Source organism: Oncorhynchus masou, chromosome 25, assembly GCF_036934945.1.
Source record: "Oncorhynchus masou masou isolate Uvic2021 chromosome 25, UVic_Omas_1.1, whole genome shotgun sequence".
Taxonomy (NCBI): domain Eukaryota; kingdom Metazoa; phylum Chordata; class Actinopteri; order Salmoniformes; family Salmonidae; genus Oncorhynchus; species Oncorhynchus masou.
The window spans coordinates 48,665,322-48,689,930 of record NC_088236.1 but is presented as its reverse complement, the minus strand read 5'-3'; the positions used below and the strand labels follow the sequence as shown (position 1 = coordinate 48,689,930).

The 24,609-nt window shown below is 44.2% G+C and overlaps 1 protein-coding gene across 1 annotated transcript in view; it reads left to right on the top strand.

Annotated features, from left to right (window-relative positions):
• LOC135513667 (HERV-H LTR-associating protein 1) overlaps positions 1-24,609 on the top strand; it is an 83,613-nt gene that overhangs the window by 29,870 nt on the left and 29,134 nt on the right. Inside the window, exons 9-13 of the mRNA XM_064936522.1 lie at positions 3,748-3,770; positions 5,561-5,719; positions 13,291-13,526; positions 13,569-13,849; positions 13,992-14,174. Coding sequence (XP_064792594.1) covers positions 3,748-3,770; positions 5,561-5,719; positions 13,291-13,526; positions 13,569-13,849; positions 13,992-14,174 — 882 coding nt within the window. The remainder of the gene's footprint in view (positions 1-3,747; positions 3,771-5,560; positions 5,720-13,290; positions 13,527-13,568; positions 13,850-13,991; positions 14,175-24,609) is intronic.

The window sequence follows — 24,609 nt, the reverse complement described above, 5'->3', positions numbered from 1 at the left end:
TTGTGGCAAACTTTAAACAACACTTTTTATGGATATCTTTAAGAAATGGCTTTCTTCTTGCCACTCTTCCATAAAGGCCAGATTTGTGCAATATACGACTGATTGTTGTCCTATGGACAGAGTCTCCCACCTCAGCTGTAGATCTCTGCAGTTCATCCAGAGTGATCATGGGCCTCTTGGCTGCATCTCTGATCAGTCTTCTCCTTGTATGAGCTGAAAGTTTAGAGGGACGGCCAGGTTTTGGTAGATTTGCAGTGGTCTGATACTCCTTCCATTTCAATATTATCGCTTGCACAGTGCTCCTTGGGATGTTTAAAGCTTGGGAAATCTTTTTATATCCAAATCCGGCTTTAAACTTATTCACAACAGTATCTCGGACCTGCCTGGTGTGTTCCTTGTTCTTCATGATGCTCTCTGCGCTTTTAACGGACCTCTGAGACTATCACAGTGCAGGTGCATTTATACGGAGACTTGATTACACGCAGGTGGATTGTATTTATCATCATTAGTCATTTAGGTCAACATTGGATCATTCAGAGATCCTCACTGAACTTCTGGAGAGAGTTTGCTGCACTGAAAGTAAAGGGGCTGAATAATTTGCACGCCCAATTTTTCAGTTTTTGATTTGTTAAAAAAGTTTGAAATATCCAATAAATGTCGTTCCACTTCATAATTGTGTCCCACTTGTTGTTGATTCTTCACAAAAAATACAGTTTTATATCTTTATGTTTGAAGCCTGAAATGTGGCAAAAGGTCGCAAAGTTCAAGGGGGCCGAATACTTTCGCAAGGCACTGTATATTTTCAAAACCACACAAATTACCAAAATTACAGTGAGATAGGCCTATGTGTTCATCTTATCATATTTCTCCAATGCCAAATCAGTGTGTCTTGTTTGCAACAAAACTGTCCCTGTTTGCAAACAATACAATCTGATATATCATTAGGAATCTGACCATGGTACTTTCAAAGGTTATGTCAAAAAAACAAAACACTGTTATCCCCATATGCATCGGAGTCACATCTTTCCCGGGTATTTTACAGCTTGTTTCTAGCATAAAGCATTGCGGAACAAAGCATTGTTATAGATCACTTTATATAATTGGATCCGTTTTATTTTCATCAAAATCTTTTTGCCATTTTCTGTAAAGATGCACTACGTATCTGAAATTCAAAAAGTTTGCCTAATTTATGTGACAAAACAAGCAAGTATAATGTAGCAAATCATTGTACCATCTAAACCGCTGTGAAATGTATTTTCCATAACAAAGAAATATTGTATTGTCAGCTGTTTGAAACTGGTGTACAAAACCGAGAGTAAAAGACACAAACACACTTAGGTAAGCATATAAATAGCTCACATAGAACATACCTACCTCTTCACTTGCTTTCAATAAGAATAACATATCTGTAACTCACATTTCTAAGTGAATTTGGTCAGGTCGCCCCAAAATTGAAAAGGTAGGCCTAAGTCATAACCTCTCATATCCCCTCAACTTGAGTCTTGGTTTTAACAGTCCTTCACTGACATGGAGGTTGGCTATTTAATGAATGCATAGTGGGTGGAGGAATTGACTGACAAATCTATGGATATTGCAGCCTATAGCTTAATTTCATCTGTCAAACAGGTAGGCCTACTATCAGGCCTCAGGATAAGACCCAGATGCAGACAGTTTGAATCACAGAAGTTTCTTAACAAAACAGGGGTCAGGCAATCAACAGGTCAAGGGCAGGAAAAGGTCAGTAATCCAGGGCAGTGTCAAAAGGTACTGAACAGCAAGCAGGCTCAGGGCAGGCAGAATGGTCAGGGCAGGCAGAATGGTCAAAACCGGAAGAACTAGAAAACGGACTGACGAGTACGGAATATCACGCTGGTAGGCTTGACGAGATAGGATAGACTAGCAACGGACAACCAGAAAACACAGGTATAAATGTACAGAGGATAATGGGGAAAATGGGTGACACCTGGAAGGGGGTGGAGACAAACACAAGACAGGTAAAACAGATCAGGGTGTGACACCTACCTGTTATTTTTTAAATTGGCTCCAACATAAAGCCTACTTGTTGTTAGTTAAGTCTAATTAAAATGAAGACGGCTTAAATTAATTACACTCCTTTTTCTCCCAAATTTAGTGGTATCCAATTGGTAGTTTCGGTCTTGTCTCATCGCTGCAACTCCCTTATGGACTCGGGAGAGGTGAAGGCCGAGAGTCATACGTTCCCCGAAACACTACCCAACCAAGCCGCCCTGCTTCTTTACTCAATGCCCACTTAACCCAGAAGGCAGCCATATCAATGTGTCGGAAGAAACACCGTACACCTGGCGACTGTGTCAGCATGCATGCGCACGGCCCACCACAGGAGTCGCTAGAGAGCAATGGGACAAGGACATCACTGACGGCCAAACCTTCCCCTAAACCGGACCATGCTGGGCCAATTGTGCACCACCACATGGGTCTCCCAGTCGATGCCGGCTGCAACAGAGCCTGGACTCGAACCAGGATCTCTAGTGGCACAGCTAGCAACTATAATGCAGTGCCTTAGACCACTGCACCACTCGGGAGGCAAATTTGCCTACTTTTAACACCATGAACATGAACTGTCCATGTCCAATTGATTGTGCCACGGCTGCTGCTTAAAGTTTCATCACCACAATGTCAGTTACTCAAATCTGGCTTATTTTGAGGTCAGTAACTCTGATAAATACATTGTGGGCAAGAAACATATAGTTTTTAATCAAATCAATTATAATAGTAACAAGCTATCAAAGTTGAACTCCCATCCTCATTCTCATCTTCGCGCTCTCCTTCTCAAACTGAATATATAGTCTGTAGGCTAGTCCACGCGTAACACTAATATGCATTTTTTTTAACAAAGCCTAATCAAAAACAATTTTCAGAAGAATACTTTGACTCTCCTCCTGAACGGCCACCCTAGACCTACACAGCACAGCCGGGGCTCAGGTTTGGAATATCTATTGCAGTATGTAATGCAGTCTAGTTTTATTTACACCATCCCATAAGCTATCTTAGAAATATAACTTTTATCTGTGCTTCTCTGAGCATGCACTTTGTAGCCTATAGTCTATGGATTTTTTGATTGAGACCACATTAAATAGCCTACATCCACAATTCATATTGTGCGTACAGCGAAGAATCAGAGAGGAAGGGTGGCATCGGGCACACATCGTTATACACTGAATGTACAAAACATTAGGAGTTTCCTAATATTGAGTTGCACCCCCATTTGTCCTCAGAACAGCCTCAATTCGTCAGGGATGGACACTACAAGGTGTCAAAAGCGTTCCAAAGGGATGCTGGCCCATGCATGTTGACTCCAATACTTCTCACAGTTGTCAAGTTGGCTGGATGTCCTTTGGGTGGTGGACCATTCTTGATAGACACTGGAAACTTTTGAGCATGAAAAACCCAACAGCATTGAAGTTCTTGACACACTCAAACTGGTGCACCTGGCATCATAACTTTCACCTTGATTCACCTGAACAGTCTATGTCATGTAAAAAGCATGTGTTTCTAAAGTTTTGTACGCTCGGTGTATAGCCTGATAAGCAACTCATTTTAAAACACTGAGAAATATTGACATTTTATCAATTACAAATTCCATGACAGTCCCCTATATTAGATTAAAAAAATACTAAACCCTCCCCTTGACTGAAATTGAAAAAACATTACCCTCCCCCATTTTCCTCCAGGTAACCATTCTGTCAATTTTGATCCGTCCCTAACCAGTAGAGTCCACTCCACTGCACATGGTAAGTTGTACATGCCATTAACTTTTTATTTACCAATGCTTTGTATCATGATAGTACTGGTAATGGTCACTGTTTGTTCCATTTGAATGCAGATCATTGACAATAAACATTCTCTTCGTGCTCAAAGTGAATTCTGTATAGATAGTGAATACAGAATGCATTTTTTATAATCAATTATGGTAAATCATGCAAATTGCTGACAATCGTAAACAGAACTTTAACGTGATCTTGCAGCTACTGAACTAAAAACATACAGTTGAAGTCACAAGTTTACATACACCTAAGCCAAATACATTTACTCAGTTTTTCACAATTCCTGACATTTAATCCTAGTACATATTCGAAGGGAATGTGGTCAATTAGGATCACCACTTTATTTTAAGAATGTGAAAATATTAGAGATAACGATTTATTTCAGATTTGATTTATTTCATCACATTCCCAGTGGGTCAGAAGTTTACATACACTCAATTATTATTTGGTAGCATTGCCTTTAAATGGTTTAACTTAGGTCAAACGTTTCGGGTAGCCTTCCACAAGCTTCCCACAATAAGTTGGGTGAATTTTGGCCCATTTCTCCTGACAGAGCTGGTGTAACTGAGTCAGGCTTGTTTGCCTCCTTGCTCACACATTCCTTTTCAGTTCTGCCCACAAATATTCCATGGGATTGAGGTCAGGGTGTTGTGATGGCCACTCCAATACCTTGACTTTGTTGTCCTTACGCCATTTTGCGACAACTTTGGAAGTATGCTTGGGGTCATTGTTCATTTGGAAGACCCATTTGCCAACAAGCTTTAACTTCCTGACTGAAGTCATGAGATGTTGCTTCAATATATACACATAATATTCCTGCCTCGTGATGCCATCTATTTTGTGAAGTGCATCAGTCCCTCTTGCAGCAAAGCACCCCCACAACATGAGGCTGCCACCCCCGTGCTTCACATTTGTGATGGTGTTCTTTGGCTTGCAAGCCTCCCCCTTTTTCCTTCAAACATAACAATGGTCATTTATGGCCAAACATTTCTATTTTTGTTTCATCAGACCAGAGGACATTTCTCCAAAAAGTACAATCTTTGTCCCCATGTGCAATTGCAAACCGTATTCTAGCTTTTTCATGGCGGTTATGGAGCAGTGGCTTCTTCCTTGCTGAGATTGCTTTCATGTTATGTCGATATAGGTCACGTTTTACTGTGGCTGTAGATACTTATGTACTTGTTTCCTCAAGCATCTTCACAAGGTCCTTTGCTGTTGTTCTGAGATTGATTTGCACTTTTCGCTCCAAAGTACGTTCATCTCTAGGAGACATACCACTAAGGAAGGAGACGCGTTTTGACGTCTGCGTGGTCCCATGGTGTTTATACTTGCGTACTATTGTCACGTCTAATCAAGGTGGGTGGAATCAGGCGCAGAGAGCAGATAGCGATATGAAAGTTTTATTATCCGGTGAACAAGAAACACGGTCAACCCAATACACACAGGGTGAATAATCCAACACAGGATAAAAGACGAACCGGAGAATAAGAACACAAAATACACCGACAGACAATAGATGACAAAATAAACAAGCCCGCACAAAACAAGGGCGGGACAACCTACATTATATACAGACACTAATTAACTAAACAACACACAGGTGAAACCAATCAGACAAAAACAACAGATACACGAAAAGGGATCGGTAGTGGCTAGTAGGACGGTGACGACGACCACGAACACCGCCTGAACGGGCAGGAGAGCCAACCTCGGCGGAAGTCGTGACAGTACCCCCCCCTGACGCGCGGCTCCCGCAGCGCGCCGCCACCGTCCTCAAGGACGACCCGGAGGACGAGGTGCTGGGCGATCCGTGTGGAGGCGGTGGAATTCTATCAGAAGAGAAGGGTCCAAAATGTCCCTCACCGGAACCCAGCATCTTTCCTCCGGACCGTACCCCTTCCAGTCCACGAGGTACTGTAGGCCCCCCACCCGGCGTCTCGAATCCAGAATGCCTTGAACTGTATACGCTGGGGACCCCTCGATGTCCAGAGGGAGCGGAGGGACCTCAGGCACCTCACCTTCTTGCAGGGGACCAGCCACCACCGGCCTGAGGAGAGACACATGAAACGAGGGGTTAATACGGTAATACCTAGGAAGTTGTAACCTATAACACACCTCGTTTATTCTCCTCAGGACTTTGAACGGCCCCACACACTGCGGCCCCAGCTTCCGACAGGGCAGGCGGAGGGACAGTTTTCGGGTCGAGAGCCAGACACTGTCCCCTGGTGCAAACACGGGGGTCTCACTGCGGTGCTGGTCAGCGCTCTTCTTCTGCCGTTCTCCCGCTAACCGTAATGAGTCCTGAACGGCTTTCCAGGTGTCCTTGGAGCGCTGTACCCATTCCTCCACTGCAGGAGCCTCAGTCTGACTCTGATGCCATGGAGCCAAGACCGGCTGGTAACCTAACACACACTCAAAAGGAGACAAGTTAGTAGAGGAGTGGCGTAAGGAGTTCTGGGCTAGTTCGGCCCATGGAACATACCTTGCCCACTCACCAGGCCGGTCCCGACAATAGGACCGCAGAAACCTGCCCACATCCTGGTTTACGCGCTCCACCTGCCCATTAATCTTGTGGTGAAAACCTGAGGTTAAGCTAACCGAGACCCCCAGTCTCTCCATAAACGCCCTCCACACTCTGGACGTGAATTGGGGACCCCGATCAGAGACGATGTCCTCAGGCACCCTATAGTGCCGGAAGACATGGGTAAACAAAGCCTCAGCAGTCTGCAGGGCCGTAGGGAGACCGGGCAATGGAATAAGACGACAGGACTTAGAAAACCAATCCACAACGACCAGGATCGTAGTACTGGGACGGGGGAAGGTCGGTAAGAAAGTCCACCGATAAGTGTGTCCACGGCCGTTGTGGAACGGGGAGGGGTTGTAATTTCCCTCTAGGCAGGTGCCGAGGAGCCTTGCTCTGAGCACACACTGAGCAGGAGGAGACATAAAATCTCACGTCTTTAGCCAGTGTGGGCCACCAGTATCTCCCTCTCAGACTCTGCACTGTCCTCTTGATACCAGGATGACCCGAGGAAGGAAGAGTATGAGCCCACCGAATCAGCTTGTCCCGGACCACCCTCGGCACGTACTTGGTCCCTACTGGACAGTTAGGAAGAGCCGGCTCTGACCGTGAGGCCCTCTCTATCTCAGCGTCCACCTCCCATACCACCGGTGCCACGAGACATGATGGTGGAATGATGGGAGTTGGCTCAAATGACCGTTCCTCGGTATCATAGAGGCGAGACAGTGCGTCAGCTTTGGTGTTTTGGGAGCCTGGCCGGTATGTGAGGGTAAACTGGAACCTGGTAAAAAACATGGCCCATCTAGCCTGACGTGGATTTAGTCTCTTAGCTGCTCGGATGTACCCTAGGTTACGATGGTCAGTCCAGATGAGAAAAGGGTATTTAGCCCCCTCAAGCCAATGTCTCCACACCTTCAGAGCCTTGACTACAGCTAACAACTCCCGGTCCCCCACATCATAGTTTCGCTCCGCTGGGCTGAGCTTGCTCGAAAAGAAAGCACACGGGCGGAGCTTGGATGGCACGCCCGAGCGTTGGGACAGCATGTCTCCAAACCCAGCCTCGGACGCATCCACCTCCACTATGAACGCTAAAGAGGGGTCCGGATGCGCCAACACGGGCGCATTGGTGAACAGCTCCTTCAGACGACTGAAAGCTCTGCCCGCCTCTGCTGACCAGCGCAAGCGCACCGGTCCTCCCTTCAGCAGTGAGGTGATGGGAGCAGCCACCTGACCAAAACCCCGGATAAACCTCTGGTAGTAATTGGCAAACCCTAAAAACCGCTGCACTTCTTTCACCGTGTCGGAGTCGGCCAATTACGCACTGCTGTAACGAGATCATCCTCCATCACCACCCCGGAGGTGGAAATACGATACCCCAGGAAGGAAACAGACTGTTTGAAAAACTCACATTTCTCCGCCTTGCAATACAGGTCATGCTCCAGTAGTTGCCCAAGTACCTTACGCACCAGAGACACAGGCTCCGCGCGTGTGACAGAATAGATCAAGAAGTCATCAATGTACACTACCACTCCCTGCCCGAGCAGGTCTCGGAGAATCTCACCTATGAAGGATTGGAAAATGGCTGGAGCATTCTTCAACCTGTATGGCATGACGCAGTACTCATAATGACCAGAAGTAGTACTAAATGCGGTTTTCCACTCATCTCCTCCCTGGATATGTACCAGATTATACGTGCTCCTCAGGTCCAGTTTTGTGAAGAAGCGCGCCCCGTGAAATGATTCCATTGCCGTAGCGATGAGAGGTAGTGGGTAACTAAACCCCACTGTGATGGAATTTAGACCTCTATAATCAATACACGGACGCAGACCTCCATCCTTCTTCTTCACAAAAAAGAAGCTCGAGGAGTCGGGTGATATGGAGGGCTGAATGTACCCCTGTCCCAGCGATTCAGAAACATATGTTTCCATCGCAACTGTCTCCTCCTGGGACAATGGATACACGTGACTCCTGGGAAGTGCAGCGTTTTCCAGAAGGTTTATCGCGCAGTCCTCTCGACGATGAGGTGGTAATTGGGTCGCCTTCCCTTTACTGAAGAGGGAATGCGCACGGTGGAAACTTGGTCTGGACTCTCCACCGTAGTCGCACCAACAGCAACTCCTATACACCTACCTGAACACTCCTCTGACCACCCCTTAAGAGCCCCCTGTCGCCAGGAAATCACCGGGTTGTGTTGAGCTAACCAGGGAACCCCCAACACCACTGGAAACGCAGGTGAATCTATAAGGAACAGGTTAATCTGCTCCTTATGATCACCCTGCGTTACCATGTCCAGCGGCACCGTAGCCTCCCTAATTACACCTGACCCTATTGGTCGGCTATCTAAGGAGTGCACGGGGAAAGGTCGATCTAACGACACCAGGGGAATCCTAGCCTTAACGCAAGCCCACGATCCATAAAATTCCCAGCTGTGCCTGAATCGACTAGCGCCTTATGCTGTAGAGAGGGGAAAACCCAGTAAAAGAAATCAATACAAACACATGACCGACAGGAAGCTCTGAATGAGTTTGGTGCTTACTCACCTGGGGTGATCGAGCTGTGTTCCGCCTGTCCTCCTGACTCCTAGACGAGTTCCTCCAGCACCGGTCGGACGTGTGCCCTCATCAACCACAACTGGTGCAGGAGGACACTCCTACTCCGGTCCCCCTCGAAGCCGTACCTCCTAATTCCATAGGGATAGGAACAGGGGGGCTGGGGATTGGAAACAACAGGACCTGATCCGAACGCCCGCGAGCAGCCAGCAGGTTGTCGAGACGGATAGCCAGATCGATAAGTCCATCCAGTGTGAATGTGGTGTCCCGACATGCCAGCTCCCTGCGGACTTCCTCCCTGAGACTACATCTAAAATGATCAATCAAGGCCCTGTCGTTCCATCCTGCTCCTGCTGCCAAAGTCCTAAACTCTAGGGCAAAATCCTGTACGCTCCTCGTCTCCTGACGCAGGTGGAACAGCCGTTCACCCGCCGCCCAACCCTCGGGTGGATGGTCAAAAACAGCTCAGAATCGGCGGGTGAACTCTGGGTAATTATCCTTAGCCTAGTCCGGACCATTCCACACTGCGTTGGCCCACTCGAGGGCTCGCCCAGTCAAGCAGGAGACGAGGGCGCACACGCTCTCCTCTCCAGAGGGAGCAGGACGCACGGTAGCCAGGTATAGTTCCAGTTGAAGGAGGAAACCCTGGCACCCAGCCGCCGATCCGTCAAACTCCCGTGGGAGTGTCAGCCGAAGAGCCCCGGAGCCAGATGTGGTCGCAGAAACAGGAGGTGCTGGAGAAGGGGTTGCTAGAGATGAGGTGGGGAGGCCACTCCTCTTCCATCGATCCATTCTCTCCATCATTTGGTCCATAGCAGAACCAATCCGGTGAAGCACGCTGGTATGATGGAGGACCCTCTCTTCCATCGATGGGAGAGGAGACGCTGCTGCTCCTGCTGATTCCATGGTGGTGCGGGATTCTGTCACGTCTAATCAAGGTGGGTGGAATCAGGCGCAGAGAGCAGATAGCAATATGAAAGTTTTATTCTCCGGTGAACAAGAAACACGGTCAACCCAGTACACACAGGGTGAATAATCCAACACGGGATAAAAGACGAACTGGAGAATAAGAACACAAAATACACCGACAGACAATAGATGACAAAATAAACAATCCCGCACAAAACAAGGGCGGGACAACCTACATTATATACAGACACTAATTAACTAAACAACACACAGGTGAAGCCAATCAGACAAAAACAACAGATACACGAAAAGGGATCGGTAGTGGCTAGTAGGACGGTGACGACGACCGCCGAGCACCGCCTGAACGGGCAGGAGAGCCAACCTCGGCGGAAGTCGTGACAACTATTGTTTGTGCAGATGAACGTGGTATCTTCAGGCATTTGGAAATTGCTTCCAAGGATGAACCAGACTTGTGGAGGTCAAAAAAAAATTCTGAGGTCTTGGCTGATTTCTTTTGATTTTCCCATGATGTCAAGAAAAGAGGCACCGAGTTTGAAGGTAGGCCTTAAAATACATCCACAGGTACATCTCCAATTGACTCAAATGATGTCAATTAGCCTATCAGAAGCTTCTAATGACATGACATAATTTTCTGGAATTTTCCAAGCTGTTTAACGCCTTCACGGTAAACGTCCCCCAAGGGCACCCCCCCAAGCTCAACTCAAAAGATGGCGCACAGAATGCAAAAATATTCTTAGAAATATTTAACCTCCACACATTAAACCTCTTGATACTCCCCATCCCGGATCCGGGATCGTGACTAAAGCCTCAGGCTCATTAGCATAACGCAACGTTAACGATTTCTGAAAATCGCAAATAAAATGAAAATAATGCGCCTGCTCTCAAGCTTAGCCTTTTCTTAACAACACTGTCATCTCAGATTTTCAAAATATGCTTTTGAACCATAGCAATTGACTAATTTGTGTAAGAGTATGCTAAGCTAGCTTAGCATTTTGAGTAGCATTTAGCACGCAACATTTTCACAAAAACCAGATAACCAAATAAATAAAATCATTTACCTTTGGAGAGCTTCGGATGTTTTCAATGAGGAGACTCTCAGTTACATAGCAAATGTTCAGTTTTTCCTGAAAGAGTCTTTGTGTAGGAGAAATCGCTCCGTTTTGTACATCACATTTGGCTACCGAAACGAACCGAAAATTCAGTCATCAACAACGTCAAACTTTTTCCGAATTAACTCCATAATATCGACCGAAACATGGCAAACGTTGTTTGGAATCAATCCTCAAGGTGTTTTTTCACATATCTCTTCATTGATATATCGTTCGTGGAAGCCTGCATTCTTCTCTGAATTCTGTGGAAAAATACTTGCAGCTGAGGTTTGCGCACCAATTTCGGCGCAGGACACCGGGCGGACACCTGGTAAATGTGGTCTCTTATGGTCAATCTTCCAATGATATGCCTACAAATACGTCACAATGCTGCAGACACCTTGGGGAAACGACAGAAAGGGCAGGCTTATTCCTCGCGCATTCACAGCCATATAAGGAGACAATGGAAAACGGAGCCTCAAAAATCCTGCTGGTTTCCTGGATGCCGTTTCATCTTGGTTTTGCCTGTAGCTCCCGTTCTAGGGAACCCACAGAGAATATCTTTGCAGTTCTGGAAACGTCAGAGTGTTTTTCTTTTTGTGACAAAATATCTTGTTTAAAACGGGAACGTTTTTCATCCAAAAATGAAATAGCGCCCCCAGAGTTTCAAGAGGTCCAATAGCTCAAGAGGTCCAATAGCTCAAATGAAAGATAAACACCTTGTTCATCTACCCAGCGAGTCAGATTTCTAAAATGTTTTACGGTGAAAACATAGCACATATGTATATCAAACCACCACTAGGACACATACAATATGTAGCCACATTGTCAAGCAAAAAGCACAATCACAAATGCAGGATTAAAATAAAAATAATTCACTAACCTTTTGAAAATCTTCATCAGATGACAGTAATAGGACATGTTACACAGTACATTTATGTTTTTTTCAATAATATGCAATTTATATCCATAAATCTCCGTTTACATTGAGCCATGTTCAAAAAATGCTACAGAAATGTCCGGAGAAATTATAAATAGCTCCGCCAGATAACGCCAGATAACAGCAATACACATCATAAACTTTGACTAAATATACATGTTCTACATATAGTTAGAAAGATACACTGCTTCTTAATGCAACCGCTGTGTTACATTTATTTTTAACGTTACAGAATTCGTTCACTAGGCAATATTATGAGGCGGCGCTCAGACATTTCAATATTTCTCTGCTATGTTGGAGTCAACATAAATACAAAATTACAACATAAATATTCCCTTACCTTTGATGGTCTTCGATCAGAATGTAGTGGAAGGAGTCATACTTACCTAATATAACGTTTGGTTTCAGTTCGTGTGTCCTTGTATTAGCATATGCTAACAGCTTCAGGTGAAATGCACCAAAAAGGACTTCTGATCACGAACAGTTGCGCATCAAAACTTAAAAATTACATATTATATGTTGACTAAACTGGTCAAACTAAGTGCAGAATCAAGCTTTAGGATGTTATTAATTAACGTACAAAACAATTGGCGATTCAAACAAAAGAACGCAACTCTCCTCAGACGATGTGGAAAAAAGACTGCCATGTCTTCAATTGCGCCCTGACTCGCAGCTAAATTCTCGTGACACTTCAGTATTTTGCCCGCCAACCGGTCAAAGCTCGAGGGATTTTCTTCATTACGCGCCCCATTGAAAGAACACAGCACGCTGAAGACACAGAAACTGATCCCAGATCCGTAGATGGTTGGGAAGGGTGGGGGCGATGACGTCAAAGTTGGGGTAACTTTCCTGATGAGAAAGAGAGAATGGGAGAATGGCTGCCCTGTGAGTTCTGCTTTACATACAGACATAATTCGAACAGTTTTAGAAGCTTTAGAGTGTTTTCTATTCAATAATTATTATATGCATATATTAGCAATTTTGGACAGATTTTTCTTCTGTTTACTATGGGCACGAAATTCCTCCAAAGGGGGCAGTATTGTGCATAGCCTTAACTTTAAAGGCACAGTCAACTTAGTATATGTAAACTTCTGACCCACTGGAATTGTGATACAGTGAATTACAAGTTAAATAATCTGTCAGTAAACAATTGTTGGAAAAATGACTTGTGTCATGCACAAAGTAGATGTCCTAACCGACTTGCAAAAACTATAGTTTGTTTACAAGTAATTTGGGGAGTGGGTGGAAAATGAGTTTAATGACAATCTAAGTGTATGTAAACTTCTGACTTCAACTGTATGTATTATTGGCCTCCTCCTGATGAGTAACATTTTCAGTCATAAGCTCTGTAAAAGCAATGTACAGCAGCAATGAATGACCTTAAATCTGTCCATGTTTGACTAGTATCTTCCACAGCCTCAGAAATTACCTCTACAGCTCCACCGACCACAACCAGTAGAACCAGAACCACATCCGTCTTGACCTCAACAAGAACTCAACCCACCACAATCACACCCTCACCGACTACAAAGACCAGGACCAGAACTACAGGTCGACCGACCTCAATATCAGTTCCTCATACCACTACAAGCAGAACTACAGTCCTAATGACCCCAACTACAGCCCTTCCGATCACAATCACAGCCCAACCAACCATAACCAAAGCCCCACCGTCCACAACCACAGCCCAACAAAGTAGATCTACAGCCCTACCAACCACAACCCAATCAACCACAGACCGACCAACCACATCTACAGCCCTACCAACCACAGCCCAACCAACTACAGCTTTACCAATCCCAGCCCTACTGCCTACAACTACAGTCCTACCCACCACAACCACAGCCCAACCAACCACAACTACAGCCCTACGAATCATGACCACAGCCACGCCAACTGCAGCTCAACCAATTCCAACCTCAGTGCAACTGACCAAAGTCCCATCATCCACAACCACAGACCAACTGACCACAACAGCTCAACCGACTACAACCACACCACAACTGACCACAGTCCAAGTGACGGCAACCACAACCAAACTGACCACAACCACAGATCAACCAACCACAGCCTTGCCACCCATAATCAGATTCCGAATGACGACAACCCCAGTTCGACTTAATATGACCATAACCGCAATCCTGATAACCGCAACCAAAGCACAACCAACCACAGGCCCACCAGCCACAGGCCAAGCTATTACAACCACACCACAATTGCACACAGCCCAACAAACTACAACCACAACACAACTAACTACAACCACAGCCCCATGGACCATTACCAATATAACCACGACCGCAACCAGAGTGATCACCAAAGCACCCATCACAGAGAAACCAGGTAAGTCATCAAGTTTACTAATGCAAGGCATGAATACTTAGTCTGGGTTCCATTCTGTTTCTGCTTTGCTGCGAACTCCTTACGCAATTGTTATGCTAACATTTTTTGGCTTGACAGAAATCTGGTATCCATCCAATCTTTTTATGCGGGCAAAGTACATGTCGGATAAAAATGTCATGACAGGCCAGATGGGAACATAACATTTTTCGGGAAAACGTTAAAAATGTCGATAATACAAAATACGCTAAAGGTGGGATCTTTTTGTGTCTGTAAAAATAATTTGTTGAGAATGTCGGTGGAAACCCTTTTATATGTGTCAATATTTATATAATAAGCATCATATCGACGTAAACGTGGAGTCACGTGATGACATTTTGTGTGGTCCTCCCACTACGACTCATCGGGAAAGCATGCAGTTTATTATTATTTATTTATTTCACCTTTATTTAACCTGGTAGGCCAGTTGAGAACAAGTTCTCATTTACAACTGCGACCTGGCCAAGATAAGCAAAGCAGTGCGACAAAAACAACAACACAGAGTTACACATAAACAAACCTATAGTCAATAAAACAATAGAAAAATCTATGTAAATTGTGTGCAAATGTCGAAGATTAGGGAGGTAAGGCAATAAATAGGCCATAGAGGCGAAATAATAACAATTTAGTATTAACACTGGAGTGATAGATGTGCAGATGATGATGTGCAAGTAGAGATACTGGGATGCAAAAAGATAAATAACAATATGGGATGAGGTACGTAGTTGGGTGTGCTATTTACAGATTTGCTGTGTACAGGTACAATGATCGGTAAGCTGCTCTGACAGCTGATGCTTAAAGTTAGAGGGAGATATAAGACTCCAGCTTCAGTGATTTTTGCAATTTGTTCCAGTCATTGGCAGCAGAGAACTGGAAGGAAAGGCGGCAAAACGAGGTGTTGGCTTTGGGGGTGACCAGTGAAATATACCTGCTGGAGTGCGTGCTACGGGTGGGTGTTGCTATGGTGACCAGTGAGCTGAGATAAGGCGGGGCTTTACCTAGCAAAGACTTATAGATGACCTGGAGGCAGTGGGTTTGGCGACGACTTTGTAGCGTGGGCCAGCCAACGAGAGCATACAGGTCGCAGTGGTGGGTAGAATATTGGGCTTTGGTGACAAAACGGATGGCACTGTGATAGACTGCATCCAGTTTGCTGAGTAGAGTGCTGGAGGCTATTTTGTAAATTACATCGCCGAAGTCAAGGATCAGTAGGATAGTCAGTTTTACGAGGGTATGTTTGGCAGCATGAGTGAAGGAGGCTTTGTTGTGAAATAGGAAGACAATTCTAGATTTAATTTTGGATTGGAGATGCTTAATGTGAGTCTGGAAGGAGAGTTTACAGTCTAACCAGACACCTAGATATTTGAGTAGGGTTGTAGATATTAGACTATAGATGAAATAAATGATGATGATCATCACAGGTTGGTGCAAGGTGATGAGCTTGATCCTTCTTTCCAATAAATATTGAGGGTCTTAATCTGATGGCATGATTACTGATGCTTGCCTGCCGTTTGATCAAATAATCTTGCTCTTTTGTCCATAAGAATCTCATCATGTAGGCTATACGTGCGCTATAGCCCACATGCTAGAACGCATGTGCCAATACTGGAGTGGGCACTCTCACTATATAACACAATTTTATTTGTGAGAAGACCATCAGTAGAGTTGAATATAGGTACATAAGCTGCTAGCAGGAGCAGGGCATAGAACATTGCATTGATGGTAAGCAGCTAATAAGCTAAACATAGCATGATTAGTGGCTAAAGATGGCTACATTAGCAATGGAATTAGCAGTGCAATATTAGCAGTAACCAGTAGATAAATAACAGTAAATGGCATGTAACTGGCATACAAAGTCCCGTAAATTGCATAGTATTAGGCTAACAGGCTAATAGAAGAAGCACAGAAAGGCTACAGCAAGTCGCTCTGGATAAGAGCGTCTGCTAAATGACTTAAATGTAAATGTAAATAAACAACCAATACATACTATATGTCGCAAGGTCTCCTGCGGTCACACCAGGTGAGATCAGCGGCACAGCCAACAGTATCCTTTGTCCTACAGCCACTTGAGATTTTGCTCGACAGCCATTGAGGTGAATCTCTTCCACCTGCTGAAGTAGTGGTCCCTGTTTTCGTACAGTGGGCAGTAAGCCTTTGACTTGGCCTTGGCCCCTGCTGTGGGCTGTGCAGGTGTTCGTTCCTGTGGAGGAGACTTTGTTGCCCCTGCTTCCATCTTCAGCCATTGTACTAGGTACTGAAGGAGCGCCATTTGATGGTCAGTGAACTCTGAGAAGTGGCGGTTTAAACTAGAGATGTGCTGCCCGGGTCCCCTTTCAGAGGGACAATGATGCAGCAGAAGACATAATGAAGTCACTATTTGGTTGCCTCAAATACACACACGGCATTGAATAGTAGTAGTAGGGTTGATAATGGTGAAAGTGCAAGTGATAGTGAAGTCGGTTTCTATGGGTAAGAAAAAGAAAGAAACACGGGCTGTAATTACAGTTCTTGCTACACAATAGAAATGTATGCTACTATGCTAATAGATGTACATAAGGTGCCAGCAGGAGCAGTGCAATCGAGCATCGAAGCAATGGTAAATGGCTAATAAGCTACTTAGCATAGCATAATCAGTGGATACAGATGGCTACATTAGCAGTAACCAGTAGATAAATAACATTAAATAGCACATAAAGTACTGTAAACGGCATAGCATTAGGCTAATAGCAGAGGCACACAAAGGCTACAGTAAATAAACAACCAATACACACAATGTGGAGTAATTATGTTAACGGCGCTGCAATGCTAACAGTTTAATTAGGCAAACTAAACACTCTATTTACCATGGGGAGTTAGCATACTAACCATGCTAACAACTCTAGCATGCTAACGACACTAGCATGTTAAAAAGGACATAAAACGGAAACCATAAGTAATGCTGGAAACCATGCCGAATATTTGTTGACTTTTAGCTGTTTGGGACTACAAACACAACCGCCATCTTAGGTCACATAGTATCCTATGTTATGGGGGTACCACATGGAATGACTCACACTCTAAAAGCATGAAAAGTAATGGGAAACTAACAGAACCACACTAACAATATGCACAGCACACAAGAGGGCCTGTGGTAGCGGTTTCCGTTTTTAAAGTACAAGCATTTGTAACACAATGAAAACATTGTTACAACACTGTAAGACAGTAAAATAGCGAATATATTGGCTAATTACACACACATGCACACTTCAAGCATGACAATGGTAAGCTAGAACAGGCCACTTACTTTGTATTGACACACTAGAACCACACCATGTTAGGAAAAGTGTCCAGAGTTTGCAGTCTAGTATGCACTCTTCAGCTACAGTGTAATATTCTTCATTAAAGGTATCCACATCTCCTTTAGTGATGATTTGTTCGCGAACAAATCAGCTCTAAGAGCCGGCTCTTGTAGGTGATTGTTGGGAGCCAGCTCGCATATCAGAGAGCCGAATATACAGTTGACTTCGGAAATTTATATACACCTTAGCCAAATACATTTAAACTCAGTTTTTCGCAATTTCTAACATTTAATCATAGCAAAAATTCCCTGTCATAGGTCAGTTAGGATCACCACTTTATTTTAAGAATGTGAAATGTCAGAATAATAGAAGAGAGAATGATTTATTTCAGCTTTTATTTATTTCATTACATTCCCAGTGGGTCAGAAGTTTACACACACTAAATTATTATTTTATAGCATTAACTTTAAATTGTTTAACTTGGGTCAAACGTTTCAGGGTTGCCTTCCACAAGCTTCCCACAATAAGTTGGGTACATTTTGGCAGAGCTGGTGTAATTGAGTCAGGTTTGTAGGCCTCCTTGCTCGCACACTCTTTTTCAGTTCTACCCACAAATTTCCTATGGGATGGGGTCAGGGCGTTGTGATGGCCACTCCAATACCTTGACTTTGTTGTCCTTTCGCCATTTTCCACAACTTTGGAAGTATGCTTGGGGTCATTGTCCATTTGGGACCAAGCATTAACTTCCTGACTGATGTCTTGAGATGTTGCTTCAAAATATCCACGTCATTTTCCTTCCTCATGATGCCATCTATTTTGTGAAGTGCACCAGTCCCTTCTGCAGCAAAGCACCCCCACAACATGATGTTACCTCCCCCGTGCTTCACAGTTGGATGGTGTTCTTTGGCTTGCAAGCCTCCCCCTTTTTCCTCCAAACATAACAATGGTCGTTGTGACCAAACAGTTCTATTTTTGTTTCATCAGAACAGAGGACATTTCTCCAAAAAGGACAATCTTTGTCCCGCGAAAAAATAAATAAAATAATATAGGCCTAAATGCTTAAGCGCACACACATTCGTTCTGACTGTCTGCTCAGACTAACAGCCTCACCTGTTGTTCCTGTCAGTCAGACAAGCAGTGTCAACCAATGAGGCACAGATACGTGGGGGAGGGCCGAGAGAGGAAGGACATTTGTGAAAACAACAGCCGGAAAATGAGTCGGAAGCACAGTAGCATTTGGATGCATTTTAATAATGTAGACAATGTTAGAGCACAGTGTGGAATTTGCCAAAACAAAATCTCATATAACGCCGGTTCTATGCACAACCTACACCGGCATATGCGAACTGTGCACCCAACTGTGAAGCTTGCTGTAGCGAAGCTTCGAGAATCTAGCGGGCCTGCTATTGATAGTGGTGGAGCCAGAACCTCCACACGTCGAGATGTATCCACTCAGTCATGTAGGCCTATTCTGCGACCCACAGCAACACAGTCTTCTATGGATCAGTTTATACCAAAGTCTATGTCTGTAGCAAAATAAGACCAAATTGATATTGCATTGCTAAAATGATTGCCACCCATTTCCAGCCATTCTCGATCACGGAGGTTTGAGGTTTTTGAAATTATAGCAATAGTCTAAACCCAATGTACACAATTCCAAGCCGGAAAACCCTTTTGAAATCAACAGTACGAGAGCACACAGGCTTCAGTGCGGGAAAGAGCCCAAAAAGCTACTGCAGTTTGCCTTATCACTGACTGCTGGACATCAAGGGTAACCACTTATTACATGTTGGTTACATGTAACTTCATTGAAGATTTTTTTCAATGTTCAGCTGTCTTCTGGACTGCTTTGAGTTCAGCAACAGACACACCTCAGAGAACTTGGCAGAGGAACATTTGAGAGTGGCCAGAGAATGGCAAGTAGATAGAAAAGTGGTCTGTTGTGTTAGCGACAATGCAGCTAACATAAACAAAGCCATGAAAATGTTTTAATGGACCCATCATCCATGTCTTGCCCACACAATAAACCTGATTGTAAGAGATACTCTGAAGGTGATGAAGCCCACTGTGGACAAAGTGAAAGCAGCTGTGGAATACTTCCACAGGAGTACAGTAGGTGCTGAAAAACTGAAGTCTACACAACGCCAGATGGGGATGCCTGAGCTAAGGCTTAAACAAGACTGCACTACAAAGTGGAATTCAACATGTTATATGTTGAAGCGGATTCTTGAGTCAAAGGATGCCATCATCTCTATCCTGGCTATTGTCAATGATCATGTTGATGCTCTGACCTAAGAGAAATGGGAGGTGGTGGAGGAGGTGTTCAGAATCCTGGTCACTGTGGAGATCAGTTCGACAGAGGTACAGTAAGCAGTTATTACTACATAATTATTTAATCCAGTATTATAAATGTATATGAGCAGTAGATGAGTATGTAGTATCAGTAGACAAAACATGAACCTGAACTAATAAGTTACTGTTCTCTCTTTTCAGCTATGTGAGACACTCCTGTGTAAGGGTCTGCAGCAAATCACAGCCAGCCACCAGAGACAGAGAGAAGCAAATGTAACCACAGGACATGTGACAGAGTTGATGGACACCCTATGTTTATCAATGGACAGAAAGTTCCTTCGAATGGAATATACTCATGTGCTATCAGAAACTGCTGCACTTGACCTCAGGTTTAAGAAGTTAGCCTTCAGGGATGCCAGAGCGATTGATGAGGCTCTTTAAAGAATAACCTCAGCAGCAGGGAGGGACAGTCCCAGCAGTCAACTGGCTCAGGCACCAGAGCAAAAGGAAGAAGAGGGATCAGATGGAGCAGAAGCACCAGCAGTAGTGCCACAAACGTCTGCTGTTTGGATGCTGTTTGACGAGAGAGCACCTGGGGATGCAGCACTAAGGAATCCCTCAGGAATCCCTTAATGGAGGTCCGATCCTATTTGGAGGAGCCCCTCTGATCTGCAGATCCTCTGAGCTGGTGGAAGAACAAGGCCTCTGTCTACCCACGGCTTACTAAAGTCCGTTCTCTCAGAGAGGGTCTTTTCAAAAACGGGACAAATAATTAGTGAGAGAAGAAACCGCATCAGCCTCTCGAAAGTGAGGCAGCTTGCATTTCTGAAAGCAAATCTCTCATAAAAGCAAAATATGATAAGCATTGCTGTGTGCTGCTGGTTAAAACATGGCAATGAAGAAGAGAGAGAAAAGAGGGACCAGTTTAATGTTTTAAGTGGAATGCTGCAGTTTTGCACGTTGTTACTTATTTTTCTTTGATATGGTGCAATATTCTATTATTATGTTGTTCAGATTGTATTCATTTTGAATTGTTACATTTATATGTACTTTGTTTCTATACATTAAAAAGTTATAGTTTAAATGCAAATGTTTAATAGCATTCTTTTTCATAACAAACCAATGCATTTTTAAATACATTGTGGTTAAGGTAGAGTATGATTTCATTTCATAATTTAATTAGAATTGTTTTAACACCAATCATAGTCAAAACATCGCAAACTGTTTGACTTGAAAAAATACAAAACATCATTTTTTTTTAAAAGCCAGGTCTTTTTGGTGAGCTGAGCTGAACGAGCCAGCTCACTGAAAAGAGCTGGAATGCCCATCGCCACTAAAGACCGATAAGGGTAGAGCTATGCTTTTATAGTTGTCCCACTCCACAGGCCCATTGGCCTGGGCCCAGGTGGACTGGATCAAAGGAGGTGATGGACAGATCAAGAGGTGCAATGAAAGGTCACATTGGGGGACATGCCCTAAAATGTCATTAGTGCATACACCACCAGCAGGCCTTGCACTTCAAAATAATAAACATGCACTGACTACAGTTTTCTACAGTGCTGTTGTTTGACATTTGATCTAAAAACTCCTAAGTTACATTTGACATTTATGTCATTTCACAGACGCTCTTATCCAGAGCGACTTACAGGAGCATATAGGGTTAAGTGCCTTGCTCAAGGGCACATTGACAGATGTTTCACCTAGTCAGCTCTGGGATTCGAACCAGCGACCTTTCAGTTACTGTCCCAACACTTAACTGCTAGACTACCTGCCACCCCATAAATATCTTATTTTCATCCTGATTATTTAATATTAATACAATTAAAAACACTTTCCTTTTAAAAACAGATTCCTATTAATACTCAACCATTAATAAAATGAATAAAAGTAGCTTTTACTTACTGTCACATACACCAGATAGGTGCAGTGAAATGTGGTGTTTAACAGGGTTAGTCATAGTAGTACGTTGCCCCTGGAGAAAATTAGGATTAAGTGCCTTGCTCAAAGGCACATTGACAGACTATTACAAAAAAAATCCCTACTTTAATTGACTAAAGTTTCTAAAACTTCTAAAACTGTCTGGGAGTATAACAGAACTGATATGGCAGGCCAAACCCTGAGGACAAACCATCCCCCCAAAAAATAATTCAGCCTACCACTATTTTCAATGGCCATCACTTTTATTGCAGTTCCTTGGATTGCAGTTCCTTGGGCTTCCACTAGATATCAACAGTCTTTAGAAAGAGTTTCAGGCTGGTTTTTGGAAAAATGTGCCAGAAATTGTAGTTTTTCTAGGTGGCTCCCATTTTGGCTGTAGGGTTTCCAAGCGCGTGGAAGAAAGCACGTTCTTTGGTATTTTTCTTACGTAAAGACAACAATGATTCTCCATCTTAAATTGTATAAATTATTTCAACTAGCCTACCTGGTTAAATAAAGGTGAAATAAAAATACATTTAAAAAAAACTTACACAGTGGCTGGATTAACAAGAAGTTAAGATTTATTTTGATGTATTACACTTGTGATTTTATGAAAGTTAAATATTTATAATTCTGTAGTTTGTATGTCACGCTCTGCAATTTCACCGGATGTTGGCCAGGTGGGACGCTACCATCCCACCTCCCCATAAGAAGTTAATAATAATAATATAATATATCCCATTTAGCAGACGCTTTTGTCCAAAGCGACTTACAAGTCGGCTGGGGCCACTACTTTTACATATGGGTGGCCCCAGCGGGAATCGAACCCACGACGCTTGGCGTTGCAAGCGCCATGCTCTACCGACTGAGCCACACAGGACATTTCATATCCCAAGTTTCCAGTAAGTTTCCAGTACATTTCTTATCAAAAGAATTCACGTGTTCAATGAACCTCGTGCATGTGCGTGTGTGTGCCCCTTTAAGATACTGGCACTAACCCATATTCATAACCAGTAAGTGGTGTTTGTGCGTGCTGGTGTGTGTGTATGTGGTAAACCATATGGTAAAAACAAACAAAACTGGCCAGGCCTTATTTCATTTGGTTGCTCCTCTTTTCCACCGAATCCGAATACCTTTATACCTAGAAAACTGCTGAATTTCACTGACTGATCTCCCAAGACCTCAGGAAACATTTCAAAGAGAAAGAAAATGACTACCCCCATTCTCCTTGATGAGAAAGTTACAATTTCTTTAGCATAGGAATCAGTGTTTTTTGATTACAGGCATCTCTATTAAAAAATAGTTTGACACGTGATCTTCTATATCTCCTTTAGTGGACTTTCAGCAGTCCTGGAAAAAAGAATCCTACTTAAATCACATCAGATAATAGTGTTCCATTAAGTGGAATCAACACCGTCTTAAATAAACAAACCCATAACCCCATTCCGGTAATCTAATAATTTCAACCTGTTTGCATTAATTTAGTCAAATGGAGTGCAATCAAAAATACTCACGAATAATACACTGTTAAAAAAATAAAGGGAACACTTAAACAACACAATGTAACTCCAAGTCAATCACACTTCTGTGAAATCAAACTGTCAACTTAGGAAGCAAAGCTGATTGACAATAAATTTCACATGCTGTTGTGCAAATGGAATAGACAACAGGTGGAAATTATAGGCAATTAGCAAGACATCTCCAATAAAGGAGTGGTTCTGCAGGTGGTGACCACAGACCACTTCTCAGTTCCTATGCTTCCTGGCTGATGTTTTGGTCACTTTTGAATGCTGGCAGTGCTTTCACTCCAGTGGTAGCATGAGACAGAGTCTACAACCCACACAAGTGGCTCAGGTAGTGCAGCTCATCCAGGATGGAACATCACTGCGAGCTGTGGCAAGAAGGTTTGCTGTGTCTGTCTGCATAGTGTCCAGAGCGTGGAGGCGCTACCAGGAGACAGGCCAGTACATCAGGAGATCTGGAGGAGGCCGTAGGAGGGCAACAACCCAGCAGCAGGACCGCTACCTCCGCCTTTGTGCAAATTTGCATGTGTCTGCTCAAACGGTCAGAAATAGACTCCATGAGTGTGGTATGAGGGCCCGACGTCCACTGGTGGGGGTTGTGCTTACAGCCCAACACCGTGCAGGACGTTTGGCATTTCCCAGAAAACACCAAGATTGGCAAATTCGCCACTGGCGCCCTGTGCTCTTCACAGATGAAAGCAGGTTCACACTGAGCACATTTGACAGACGTGACAGAGTCTGGAGACGCTGTGGAGAACATTCTGCTGCCTGCAACATCCTCCAGCATGACCGGTTTGGCGGTGGGTCAGTCATTGTATGGGGTGGCATTTCTTTGGTGGGCCGCACAGCCCTCCATGTGCTCGCCAGAGGTAGCCTGACTGCCATTAGGTACTGAGATGAGATCCTCACACCCCTTGTGAGACCATATGCTGGTGCGGTTGGCCCTGGGTTCCCCCTAATGCAAGACAATGCTAGACCTCATGTGGCTGGAGTGTGTCAGCAGTTCCTGCAAGAGGAAGGCATTGATGCTATGGACTGGCCCGCACGTTCCCCAGACCTGAATCCAATTGAGCACATCTGGGTTATCATGTCTCGCTCCATCCACCAACGCCACGTTACACCACAGACTGTCCAGGAGTTGGCGAATGCTTTTGTCCAGGTCTGGGAGGAGATCCCTCAGGAGACCATCCGCCACCTCATCAGGAGCATGCCCAGGCATTTTAGGGAGGTCATACAGGCACGTGGAGGCCACACACACTACTGAGCCTCATTTTGACTTGTTTTAAGGACATTACATCAAAGTTGGATCAGTCTGTAGTGTGGTTTTCCACTTTAATTTTGAGTGTGACTCCAAATCCAGACCTCCATGGGTTGATACATTTCATTTCC